At 49.4% G+C, this 13,100-nt stretch overlaps 2 protein-coding genes across 3 annotated transcripts; one reads left to right on the forward strand and one right to left on the reverse strand.

The window, feature by feature from the left end:
• Positions 1–540: 540 nt before the first annotated feature.
• NOL12 (nucleolar protein 12) lies at positions 541–3,914 on the reverse strand. The gene is made up of 6 exons (XM_033058871.1): positions 3,786–3,914; positions 3,599–3,704; positions 3,454–3,502; positions 2,885–3,027; positions 1,927–2,027; positions 541–1,335 (listed from the first exon to the last, which is right to left on the reverse strand). The coding sequence occupies exons 1-6, from the start codon at positions 3,863–3,865 to the stop codon at positions 1,164–1,166; spliced, it is 651 nt and encodes a 216-aa protein (XP_032914762.1). The 5' UTR covers positions 3,866–3,914; the 3' UTR covers positions 541–1,163.
• LOC116995837 (arf-GAP with dual PH domain-containing protein 1-like) lies at positions 3,913–12,541 on the forward strand. 2 transcript variants are annotated; one of them, XM_033058870.2, is made up of 11 exons: positions 3,913–5,166; positions 6,145–6,275; positions 7,093–7,184; positions 7,283–7,365; positions 8,060–8,169; positions 8,815–8,961; positions 9,366–9,449; positions 9,784–9,846; positions 10,357–10,428; positions 10,917–11,148; positions 11,237–12,541. In XM_033058870.2, the coding sequence occupies exons 1-11, from the start codon at positions 5,076–5,078 to the stop codon at positions 11,263–11,265; spliced, it is 1,134 nt and encodes a 377-aa protein (XP_032914761.1). In that variant the 5' UTR covers positions 3,913–5,075; the 3' UTR covers positions 11,266–12,541. The 2 variants fall into 2 exon arrangements, with proteins under 2 accessions (XP_032914761.1, XP_032914760.1); XM_033058869.2 differs by having other exon boundaries at positions 3,914–5,166; positions 8,057–8,169.
• Positions 12,542–13,100: the final 559 nt, after the last annotated feature.

The raw sequence follows: 13,100 nt of genomic DNA on the forward strand, positions 1-13,100 counted from the left end.
GTGCACACATGGCATGGGAGGAGGCCTGGCTCACAGAGGCAGTACTCCAGGATACTCCAGGACAGAAGCCAATATACTGCCTGGGCTCACTCTCCTCAGAGGATTCACTCACAGTTTTGCCACCAGTATTCCTAAATCCCAACCATACAAAGTTTTTTTTTTTTCTCGCCCTGCCTAGGGCAACCACAGTAAAAAACATACACAGAGGTCCTAAGAAGAAAGGCAATTAGCTGCTAATAACTGCAGCAACCCTGAGGTAAAGGGCAAGGGCAGCTTCTGCCACTCCCACTCCGGAGAGGGCCACACACACACAGCAAGGGCATTAGGGCATTTCATACTCCCCTGAGCTATCGCAGTTATGATCGGCATATTCAGCAGACAATGGAATGAGCCATTCCTGCTCTAGCTGGCTCTGCCTTGCCACAGAAATAGCTCCTAGCTATTCCATTTTCCAAGCACCAGTGGATTTCAATATCCTTTAAACACCAGGAATTACCTCCCCCCTCTTTCCAGTTGGTACTGGCTTTAGCACAGATCCTGTTATGCTTCAAATAAGTCACAGATTTATTTTTTTTATTAGCAAAGTTACTTCCAATTTACTCACAAAGTTACCCAATTTCACCTGGCACAACTACCACACAAAAAGTACCCCTGCATTCAGGTGTGGCACTGTGTTGTGTGGTGAAGAAACACAGGAGACAAGATGACACCACGTCTCCATGGAAAAAGGATTTACTGCACAGCAGAAATGCCAGGGCACTGATGCAGGAGTGCAAGTAGAGCTCTCCCAAGTCTCTCAAATTGCCCTGACAACGATGTGCCCGTTGCACTCTGCCCCAGATCCTCTTCTTTGATAAAGCCCAAGTACCAGCTCTGAAAGGACAGAGGGTTACGCCAAATAGTGAACATGACCTTCAGCAGAAGTTTTTAACAGATTCTGTGGCACCCAGGCACTTAGCTGGAGATTACTGCAAAAATAAATGGGTAGAGTGTCTGGTCACCCTGGCCAGTGCTCAGGAGGTTACAGAAAGGCTGAAGTGGGTTCACAGCTAGTCAGAACACCATGTAAACTAGGTGCTTGCACACAATGACAGTGTCCTGAAGAGCAGCAGGCCCGATACTGAGCACTGTCCCAGCTGGTGGTCTGAACATTAGCTTCTCTGTTAATCTTGGTCACGGCCCATTTTGCCAGTCAGCCTCCGACGCTGAGTCTTGGTGGTTCGCCCTGTGCTGGACTTCTGGATTTTCTTACGTGGGCCTTGCCCACGTTGGGATCTCTTTCCTTTTGTCTTTTTCCGGCTGTGCATGTGCAGTGTGGCAGTAAGAGAAGAGATTCTGTTTAGGGCAGAAAGAGAAAAATGTTTGGGGACCAAAGCCTGCAGAAGCAAGGCAATACCACGACAATAGCTGGAGAGCTCTGTGTGGCCCAGCAGGAATGGCTGCCAGACACGGCAACTCCCAGAGGGACTCTAAGCTATGCAGGAAACCTCCAAGTCTCCATGTGTGGCAGCAACAAAAATTAATGTGGTGAGCACTGTGCTGCACAGAGCCCACAGAGTTAAAGTAACTCTCACACCCTCAAAACAGCTGTAAAACCTGGATACTGAAAAATGCGGAGAACGCCTGAACTTTCGGCTTTAGGAGCCTCTGACCTTCAACCCTAGGGCCGAGCTCTGCCCGCTGCGGAATGTGCCGCGACGCAGGAGTAGGTAGGAGGCGAGGACGCAGCCCACCCTCCTCCTGCCGCTCCTGCCGCGCTCCGCCAGCGCTCCCTGCCGGCCCCCGCCCGCACCGCCCCGCACCGCCCCGCACCGCCCGCACCGCCCGCCCTGCCCCGCCCCGCACCGCCCCGCCCCGCCCCGCCGACACAACGCTCCACCGCCTCCCAGAGCCGGGCTGCCAAGGCTCGCAGAAATCTCTACATACTTTTCAGACAGGAAGGGGTTTCTGGACTTCTTGGGCATTGCTCTCACAGGCTTGTTCACCACCTCTTCCCCTTTGTCTTCTTCAGATCCATCCGTTTTTTCCTTAAAAAGAATACATTTTTGTGATTCTGGTGTTTCCACTGCCTTTTTGGTTTTATGCTGTTTTGTGAACCAGCTAGTCACAGATGAAGATTTTTTTTTTAATTTTCCACACTCCTCACTGTTTCCTATTGCAGTCCTGCAGAAAGGCACAACCAGAGATGTCCTATAGCAATCCACCCCAAGATGATTCATGCATTCATTCAGCATGATTTTAATGGCCATGTGACTGAAGTTTAAACTTGAATGAATCAAGGACCTTGGCTTTTGCTTAAATTCTTATCAAGACTCCTTTGAGTGGATTTTCAGATTAGATGACCTTACAAATGTAAGCACAACCCATACCTGAGAGTCTGTATAAAACAAATATAAGATCTTAGTTACAATGTATTTTGAGAATAAAAGTGACCACAACCCGAACTGAATGGTTTCCTTATTTGTGGTCCAAGCACGGGATCATGGAGACAGAAATGCTTCCTCATGCTAACAGTAATATTTCTGAAAGGACACAGGTAAAAAGTCAAGGACAGACCATGCAGCAAAGTCTGAAACCTTGATGCTTGTCTTGTGTCAGCTTTTAAAGTATTACACTGTTGCCATCCAGTCCAGTAACACCTTTCCATTAACCAGAGTCAGTCAGGACTAGCAAAGGATTCCACGGAGGTTTGGAGTCAGCTATTCACACAGGACATTTCCTTCTCTTCAGAGGCCAAATTTAAATTGCGGAGAAACTAACAGTTAAGAGTTTCCCTTCTCATCTCTGTTCCCAGCCAGCTTCAAGGCCTTGGACACACTCAGGGACCACCAGCCCTACCTCACCAGCCCCAGGAGTGTGTACTGCTGATACAGAGAGGCTTTACCATGGAGCTGGTCAGTCCCAGCTGGCGTGTCCCCGAGAGGTCCAGGTCACTGATGGTGGTCACTGTTACAATGTGGTTTGGGTGGTCGATGTTCACAGACTCTGTCCGCGATGTCACCAAGTGCTCCAGTTCATCAGCCTCCTCTGGGAACACAAAAAATCCTGCACTGCAAAGTGCCCAGCTTTTCACGGGATCAGCTCACTCGCTCCTGATGCACCATGCTGGGCAGGGGTGACACATGGCCGTGGCACGCAGGGATAAAGGGTAGAGGAGCTTGGCATTGCAAGTCCGGAGGGCAAGCTCCTTCTCCCCCTTAAGGGGACCTGGGGACACCTTGGAGATGTGTGACACTCCTGCTCCTTCCTTTCTGTACAACCCTCACGATTCCCGGGTCGGAGGGCTGCGGGGTCACCTCCCAGATTGCTGCCCAGCCTGCCTGGGGAACACCACAGGACCGAGCAGCTCTTGTGGGACAGCGTGCGAGCATTCCTGCCCCAGCTCCCAACACCCAGCCCAAGCTGTCGGACCACGGGCGCCCACTCCCTCCCCACCGAGGGCCCAGCACGTACCGAGCGCCTCCTCCCTCTCGCTCAGCATCTTCAGGTACTCCTGGTGCCGCTGAGGAACGCAAACAGGTCATGCGGCGCCTCCGCCCGCCCCTCCTGCCCCTCACTGCCCGCCCTGCCCAGGGGGGACACCAGACCCTTCCCTCACCTCCTCTTTCATTTTCCTCTGCTCTTCCTTCAGCTTCCCTTTGATCTCCTCCAGCGCCGCCTTCCTCCGCTCCACCTTCCGCTTGTGGAAGCCGGTCAGGTACTCCCTGCGGCCGGCAACACAGAACCGCCCGGCTTTAGCGACCGGGGATGCTTTCCTTCCCCGCCCGGGGCCCGCCCGGCCTCACCTCCGCCGCTCCTCATCGAAAGTCACCACCAGCCTTCCCTCGCGGCCGCCCGGACCCTTCTTGTTCTTCTTGCGGCCCATGGCGGTCCCACGCTGCTGCTGCTGCCGCTGCCGCCCGCCCCTTCCGCCGGAACGCCCGCGCTGCTCCCCGCCGCCCCCGGCCCGGGCGGGACAGCGCCGCCGGCACAGACCTCTCCTGTGCCTGATCCCGGCCGCAGAGCTTCAGGCGTGACAGCCTCCGGCTACACTCCTCTTCACCTCCCTCCCAGCAAAAGATTCTGTGGCGCTGCCTTGTGTGGAGAACATGGCACTGTAGCACCCGATGTCATAGCCTGAGACTCGTTCTGACGCTCCAGAGTGTTTTGCATCTACACTACTTTAATAAATGTCACTCTTACGAATAGTTAACAACTGCAGTTCTTCAACTGAGCATTCTTCAATAGACCTCTGAGTTTATTTAAATTGTCATTTCAGCTATTGTCATTTCTCGTTGTTAGCAGAGCATGTGCTGCTGCTCTTATCCAGGGAAGGCAATTGTGGAGATGGTCTTGGCTCTGATGCTGTGTCCAAGTCGCAGCATCATGGACAGCCATGATTTCTGTAGTGGTGGAGAGAGGTACTGGCATGAGTTGGTGGGGGCATCAAGACTGCCATGTTCTAATGGCTTAGAGTGACATTGGCTGAGCTCCTGAGCCTTTTATTTCTCCCCTGTTCTTGCCTTAAAAATAGGTGTAATGCCTGTGTGGTGGCCAGCTGACTTCAATGGAAGCTTCTGAAGTGTTGTGGGGGCAGCCAAAGCCAGCCTCCCCAGCATGATGAGTCCTGACAGGAGTCCTGTCACAGCCTGGCAGTCAATTGTCCACAGCCAGCTTTCCTTTATCAGCTTGCTCACTGCTTGTGCTCTTTTCCTGGTCTGTCCTTTCACCAGCAGAAATGCGGAAAAACCAGTTCTGTGGTTAATTGCTGCACTTCCCTCCACGCCCATGGGGCAGGTCTTCTCCTCCTCCTCACCCCTCACGCACAGTCTGGGTGCACTTCAGCCTCCAGCCTCTTTACCCTGCCTGTGCTCAGCCGGCTCAGGTGCACCGACAGGCCTCTGTACCCTTTCCATTAACCTTAACCTTAGGCTTCTCTTGCCTTCCTCTTTTCCCTCTGATTGCCAGAGCTTGTCTCTCCGGTGGCTCCTTCTCTCCTGGATAACGCAGTGGGTTGGCCTGCAGGTGCATAAGGTGCAGGCAGCTGCCCTCCTGGCCCTGTCCTGCCCTGCCTGGAGGGATACCATTCCGAGCTGATGGCTGGAGGAAACGAGCGGAGCATGAAGGCGCTGAAGGAAGTGTGGAAAAGAGCAGAGAACTCTTTGTGTGCGGACTGCGGGAAGCCAGGTGAGTCCCCGAACGATGCTGGAGGAAGAGTTGGAAGGAGGGAGCTGGGGCTGATCTCTACCAGCCATTTAATGCTGGCTATCTGGACTGCAAAGGAGCCTGGGGTGGAGAGAAAGGGGAGGCATTGCTCTGGGTATTCACCTCCTCTCCCTGGAGGTGGGTTGGCAATGGAGGAGGGAGAAGATGCTGCCATAGCACTGGTGGGACCAACAGGGATATGGGAGTGCCAGATTAGCAGGGGCTGCCTAGCTGCAGCACCGTGGGTTGTAGCCATGTCAGATCTCAAATGCAAATCAAGGTCATGCCCAGTCAGGACCCAACAGGAAAGCTCCCAGTGAAATCGTAGCTTCTCCAGAAAGAAGGCATGATTCAGGAGGGCATTGTCTCAGTCATGACTCAGCTCTGAACTGACAACCTGCCATAGTTGCCTGGGAAATTTCATTTACTGAAGGGCTTGCCATCTCAGAAGGGCATCCAGTTTGAGGTCCTACGAGTGCTGCTAAAAACACCCATCATACACCGCCAAAAGAAGTGTATCACCCAAGCCAAATTAAGACTGGACAAATTAGAACCATTTTGCCCTATTTAATTATTCCAGGAGAGTTTGTGATTCAAAGTTGTTTTCCACTCCCTGAGCTAAACACTGTTAGGGGTTTGCTGTGATGCACTAAATAACTCCTGGGGTCTTTTCCCAGAGGTGGTTTCATTTTTGTCTGGGTGATCTTTTACACAAAGGGAGTTCACAGAGCACTTTGGCATTTTTCAAGATATAGGTCATTAAAAAATCAGTTAAAGTGATTAGAACGGGGAATGAATAGATGTGGTTTTTTCCTGACTGGCATCCATGCCTTGGGTGTTAATTACTCAGGGTGAAACTGTGGTTACCAGCTGCCTGTTTCTCAGGACTACATTCTCAGGTGAGGCATGTCTCCCAGGGATAGTCACCACTTCTAGTTATACCCTTTTCCATATTCTTAGATCCTGACTGGGCATCCTCTACTTTGGGTGTCTTTATCTGCCTCAGCTGTTCAGGAATTCACCGCAACATCCCCAGCATCAGCAAAGTCAAATCCCTGAAGATGGACTACTGGGATGATGCTCAGGTGCAGGTGAGATGTTTATCCCCATGGGTATGGCAGGTGGTTTGGACTGGACTATACACTCAGTCCTGGCAAAATTAGTCCTTTGACCTCACAGAGTTGGAATGTAATCTGATTTAATCGGTCTCTTTTCTACTCACGATAATCAGGAGTAACTTCCCACAACCCACTGTTACGTTATGGCAAATGCAGAGCTCTTGCAATGTTTCTTACTAAGGCTTAGAGTCTTTGCTTAGGGTCTAGACTACTTGTTTTCCACTTGCCAAGACCATCCAGCCTCAATGTCTCCTCTTGATTTCAGCAGTCCAATTCCATTCTCCAAGAAAAGTTTCCAAATATAATATGATCTCTTGCAAAAAATCACTCTTATGAAAACTTGATTTCTCCCCATTACAGCCCCCTCAACTCACTAATCTTCAGGGGACTGAAAATATTTTCTGGAGATCCAAAGAAAATCTGTGTCTCGTTGTTCTTTGGAAGAGGTTGGAATGTCCTTTCAGATAGCATTGCAGAGCTGTTGTCAAGCTCTCCAGGAGATGTGGGCATGGCAGCAAATCCACTGAATGTGTGTGCACCCAGCCTTACGGAAGTGACATTTATGGCACTCTGTTGATTCAGGTGCAATCACTGTAATGTCTGAGAGCAGAAGAGACCTTTGAGACATAACCTTCCTGCAGCCAGACTGCTGGCATGTTGCAATGGAGGGGAAAGAGAATGCTCCATTAGAGTTTGCTGTGCATCTAGCCTGGTAGTGGGTCAGGAAAGAAAAGGTCCACCATGAGTCTGCATCAAAGGCAAGGCACTAACTCTCTGTCTAACTCTGCAGTTTCTGGCCAAGCATGGGAATGCTGTGACTAAAGCCATGTATGAAGCTCACATCCCTATTTACTATTATCAGCCAACCTACAATGACTGCCAGTAAGTTGCTCCATACAGAAGAAAAGGGGGAAGGGCAAATCTCTGTTCCTCTAATTCCTCTGGTTTGTTTCTGAGCTACCTGTCACCTCTCTCCGTAGAGTGCTGAGAGAGCAATGGATACGGGCCAAATATGAACGCAAAGAATTTACTGAGCCGGGAAAACAGCTGCCATATTCTGATGGTAAGAGCAGAACACAGGATCAAAACATCCTGCTGTTGCCTTTGTTGAGCATAATGAGGTGTCAGTGTTGCAAATCCCACAGGCACTCCTGAGAATGCAACTGGTACTTAGAGGGCTTATTTTTGGGGGTGTTGAATTGTGGGCAACATAGGCTGGCACTGCCGCAGGTAGCTTAAAAGCCTGGTGTTATCAGGTAGCATTTTTCAAAGGCATTTGATGTCTTGCTGGAGACAGACATGTACCATTAAGGAATATCTGTCCTGCTGCATGCCACTTCCTTTAACCATGGTGGTTGTCCTTGAAATGGCACTGCCAGTCCTGTGACAAAGGGCATTGGAGCCCAAGAGCTTGCAGAGTCAAGTAGGAAGACACCAGTCTGCATAGGGCAGGACTCTAGTGTTCACAGGAGACAGCTCTCACCCTGTCAGAGATAGCAGTGAGAGCAGGACTAGGAGGTAGGAAGAATCTGGGAATGTCTTTTGGTGAGCACTTATCTGCACTGCAAACATTGGACCACCACCATCTTTAGTTGTAACATCCAGAGGTGACACATCTGAAGTGTTTATTGTCAGCAATAGTCCATCATATTCTTTGTCCCAGAGGGATGGCTGGGCCTCAGGCTGCATGCAGCTCTCTGATGCCTACTATGCCTGTGGGGGAATGCTATTATAAGTGGCTTTTCTGCTTCAAGGAGTGAAGGAAGGCATCCTTTGGAAGAGAGGTCGAGACAACGGGCAGTTCTTACCCCGCAAGTTCCTCTTGTCTGAGAGAGAGGGATGTCTGAAGTATTTCACCAAGCAGGATGTGAGTATGGTGGTCAACTCCCACCTCAGTGTGTACTCCACCCAGAGCAGCGGGGTCACAGAGATGTTCTTATTTCCTACACATATTTCTGAGGTTGTCTTGCTCATCTCAGCTCAGGGATGATAAAAAACATGTTTTTGACCCTTCTAAGGAGAAGAGTCCCCTTCCCACTCTCAGAGTGACTTTTACTCATGCTCTCCCTTTCTGCTTCCCTCACTACTGAGAAAAGGACTGATCTTTCACTTCACTCCTATCCATTTGCCTGGATGTGTAATCCTGCACCATTCCTGGAACCAGCCTCACCTCACTGTGAGCCAAGTTGGCAAAAAGCTTTTCTCTGGTTTGTTCTGAGCAGGGCTACTTTTCTGCTCATTTATCTCTCTGAAATGAGTGGGGCAAGAGCTAAAATGCTGTCACAAGGGAGGGAATGGCTTAGGGTAGGGAGAAGCAGGACACACCATCCAGAGGAACCTGGACAAGCTCCAGAAGTGTGCTGATATGAACCTCAGAAGGTTTAAAAAGGCCAAGTACAAGGTTTTCCACCTGGATCAGGCCTCTGACCTTGGCTTTTCCCACTTAATCAATAGCTCAGGTCTCTTTCCTTCTTGGATTGCTCATGCATGATCAATGCCATTCTGTTTTTAGGCCAAAGAACCCAAAATCAATGTTAAAATAGATGTCATCAATGCTACATTCCAGCCAGAGAAGATTGGGAACCCCAATGGCCTGCAGATCACCTATCTCAAAGACAATAAGACCCGGAATATATTTGTCTACCATGAAAGTGGAAAGGTATCTGGTTTTAGCATCAAACACTGAAAAGCCATTGAGGTGCTTTGAGGAGCTGCTGATATTAAGTAGTAGGAAGCAAGGGTAGGATGAGGTGTGTGAGTTGCTGTAGGTAATAGGGTGGGGGTTCTGGCTCTGTGTTTGTGTATCTGTGAGAGAGTTTTGCTGCAGGGAGCAGGGCAGGAGCGCTGGCTGAGTTGGTTTGTGTGGGAGGAGTTCTATAGAAGTGCTGTCTGTGCATGTGGGGAATGGGGCAGCCGTGCTGGCTGTGTGCATGTGAGGGAGATGCTGTGGAGGGAGAGCTGACTGTGTTTGTAGTTAGCACAGGGCTGGGTGCAGCTGGGTGAATTTAGAGAGCCCACTCTTGCTCTGGCTAAGCTTTCTGTCCTGTGCTGTTCCATCCCCAGGAGGTGGTGGACTGGTTCAACGCCATCCGCTCTGTGCAGTTCCATTACCTGAAGGTAGCATTTCCCATTGCCAGCGATAATGAGGTAAGGCAGCACTGGAGCACGGTGCTGGGTCTCCTGCTGCTTATAGGATAAAAGATCTCATTAGTTACTGTTATAACCCCAGCTATCGAAGTGGAAATTGCAGGGTAAAAATAGAGGGATGAGAAGGTGTTTTTAAAAAGGGCCTGTGGTGGTCAGGAAACAGCCACTCTCTGCTGTTTCTGGGCATTTTGGAGGCAGAAGTGATGTCTAGCTAGGCAGTTTGGGAAATACAAATTTAGAAGGTGAGTGAATTTGGGGGAATAGAAGGGTTGGGGAGGGAAATGAATAGTAAAGAGGCACAGATAAGTGAATGTTACTTTTGCCATTTCATCAGATTAAAAATCGTCTGACGAGGAACTTCTTGAAGGAAGGATACATGGAGAAGACTGGTCCAAAGGTGAGCTGCTATGGTAGAAAAAAAATCTAGCAGGGGCCTGCCAAAGCACCGCTGGCTTTCCCTACCTCAATGTTTTTCTCCTGCTCTTTCCTCATTCCCCCCCGACTCTTTAGACACCCGTGGGAACAGTGTGTGTGCACCAAGGGAGGGGAGAATAAAAGGAAGGGGAAGGACACATATGAAAGTAGATGAAGCCAGAGTCCCTGCTTTCTCCCAGAGCGACAGATCTCTCTGCATGTGTCTGTGTGTGCATGACCTTACAGGTATTTAGTGTTCAGATTTCTCCTGCCTCAACTCTGGGGTCCTTCATCTAAATTCAGGAGTTGGGGACAGCAGCTGGGACTGTATAACCCGATACTCACCCCCACTCTCAGCTCAGAAAGGGTGAGGAGGAGGTTGCTGTTAAGGCAGGGGGTTCCTTCAAGTGGTTGGGCTGAGTTTGGGGTATCCATTCGCACTGCTTGCAGCAGAGGGCACTGTCCCCTCACATGTCACCTCTTCCCTTCACAGCAGAGAGAGGCTTTTAAGAAGCGCTGGTTCACGCTGGATCACCGCAGGCTCATGTACTTCAAGGATCCTTTGGTGAGAGGGAAATGTGACCGCCGGGCAGCTGCAGGCAGCAGTGCTGAGGGCGGGGTCGAAGTACACACAGAGTCTGTGCTCTGCACTAAAGGTGGCTTGCAGGTTTCCAAGCTGCTATCAATGGACTCCTGGTCTTCCTCTTTCCATCCCATTTAATTCATCACATGCTTTCTGTGTTTATTTCACCGCCTGCAAACAATGGGAACAGGGAGGGCAGTGGTGTAAAGGTGGTGACATGGGACAGTGACACAGAGAGATGAGAGCAGCAGTTGCTCTCCCAAACCTCTTGAGACTTATGCCCTTATTTTTATTTCATCACTTCTGCCTTTGAGCACAGACTAATTGCTCTTACCCTGACCACCTCCAAAACCTTTTGCTGCTACATCCCTGATCCTCACACACTCTCTTCCTGTCCTTAGGTGCATTGTAATGATTCCCTTGTTCTTCTGGGATTCCATAAATCACTGTCTTTCCCTCTTGATGTGCAGGACGCATTTGCTAAGGGTGAGGTATTTGTGGGCAGTGGAGAGAATGGATACAGCGTCCAGAAGGGATTGCCTTCAGGGACACAGGGCAACTTCTCTTGGCACTATGGCATCACCATTGTCACCCCTGACCGGGAATACCTCTTCACCTGTGAGACAGAGACTGACCAGCTGGAGTGGATCAGAGCCTTCACTAGTGTCATCAACCAGGCCATGACACCACAGGAATATGCAAGTAAGTGCCTGGATGCTGTTTCCTTCCCTTCCTGCCACTCTCATTCAGGGTATTGCCCTAATGCACCACGTTTTTTTTTTCACTACAGTTGAAGCCTACTTCAAGTTTAAATCCTAGGAAGCCATGCAGGAATCGTGCTATGACTTGACTCTACCTGGTCCTCTTGGGTGGCTGTCAGGACAGGAGAGGAGAATGACATCAGAGAAACACAGTGCCCTTGGAGCACCCTTTGAAGCACTTTTGCCCCCATAGAATATCCACTTTGTTTTGAGGGCCCAATTAAGCTGCTTCCTTTCAAGTGCAAGATTTTGTGCTTCTGAATCCTCAGAACAACCTGTCCCTGTTAAATTGCTGTGAACTGACTGGATGCAGACAGGTCTTGCCTGTCAGTCAGGCCTTGAAAACTTTGGCACTTACTATGTTGGACATGGGACCTAGCATGAAACTCCTGCATGAAACTGCAGACATCCACCCATCTGATGCAAGAAAACAGCTGTCTAGCTGGAGCCAGGCACCCCAGCAGGTTACAGGAGATGCTGGACTAAAAGAGCCTGTTCCTTGACAAGAAATATCATACCTGCTGGTGACAGAGATGAGAAACATCTAGATATTTGATCAGTTAGTGCAGTGGTTGAGAAAGGTCACTTAAAAGATGTAACATGACAGCCAAATGTGAGGCCTTTTTCCTTCTGCTCTGTATGGTCTGGAAAACTTCTTCAGACAACATTTGTGTGCAGACCTTCCACCAAATGCTTCAGAGAAGATTAAGAGATTGTCTCAAAAAATGTGGATATACATAAGGGTATGTGGAGAATGTGTGTGTGTGCACATAACAAAAAGTGATGGAGGCAGAGTACTGCCCTAGAGAAGAGATTGTGATGGATATTCATGCCACTGAAGATCAACTGCCAAACTTGAGTCTCTGTTAAACCCATGGAGAGGGGTTGGGTCTTGCAGAGAGGAGCTGATAGTGTGTATAGAGTTCAGAGTCTGCTCTGTCTCTACTAGACCTAGGGTTGATGCCTGAATTAGTAATACATGGATCTCTGCTCCCTCATTCTCTGTGTGTCAAAGGCCTGGCGCTTTCATTCTGACCTTCACATTGCATATGTTTATCTTGCATATCACACATATTGTATGCAGTAGTATAACAGGGGAGGGCTGTATGATTAGTAAGAGTTAGCCTAAAACACTAAATCGATCCATGATTCATGTCTTCAAGCTCATATCTTAGAGCTCTCTTGGGAAAGCTGTGTTTCACATGCAGGAAGGAGTAGCTGTGTTCTGCTGGTGACTGTAGCATCTGATGTGTTTGCAGTTTTACACAGGCAGTGTGAGAGAAGGTATCTCATGTGTTTAGGGGAGCTAAATGTAATTAATGAGACAACTAGTATTTTAATTAGCTCCTGAAGAAATAAATTTAAAATTCCCACTGTAATTTATTTTCACTTCCTAAACTAGCTGACCTGTTAATTGTTGAGGGATGAGGTTGTTTCTTGGAAAAAAGTACAGACGATCAAACAAATAGCTGTTCATTATATTTCCTGGGGCATGTGGACTTTGATTATTCCCATCAGAGTCAAATGGGCAGACTCACGGTGCTCCTCTGCTTCTCTGGGGGCCCCATTCTGTGCTGAGATGCTCTTTGGAGCATCAACTTTCCGGATGAGAAGAAGTGTCACTCACCCTGCCACCATGGTGCAATGGAAATATCCACCTAAAAGTATATTTCCACTGCATTTTGCTGATCTCTCCCGGTTTGGAGCATGGTTTTCCTGAAAACCAAAGATCATTGCACAGTGGGGGAGGACTGATGGGATGCCTCCTCCTCCTCCCGTTTGCTGCTGAATTACCACTGCTGGGTATGAGTAGAGGCATTTGACTCAGCCACAGTGAAGCTAATACACTGATGATGCAAAAGAGTGTGGCTGGAGTGGCCTGAAACCCTGAAG

Source organism: Catharus ustulatus, chromosome 4 (assembly GCF_009819885.2).
Source record: "Catharus ustulatus isolate bCatUst1 chromosome 4, bCatUst1.pri.v2, whole genome shotgun sequence".
In the NCBI taxonomy this organism is placed as follows: domain Eukaryota; kingdom Metazoa; phylum Chordata; class Aves; order Passeriformes; family Turdidae; genus Catharus; species Catharus ustulatus.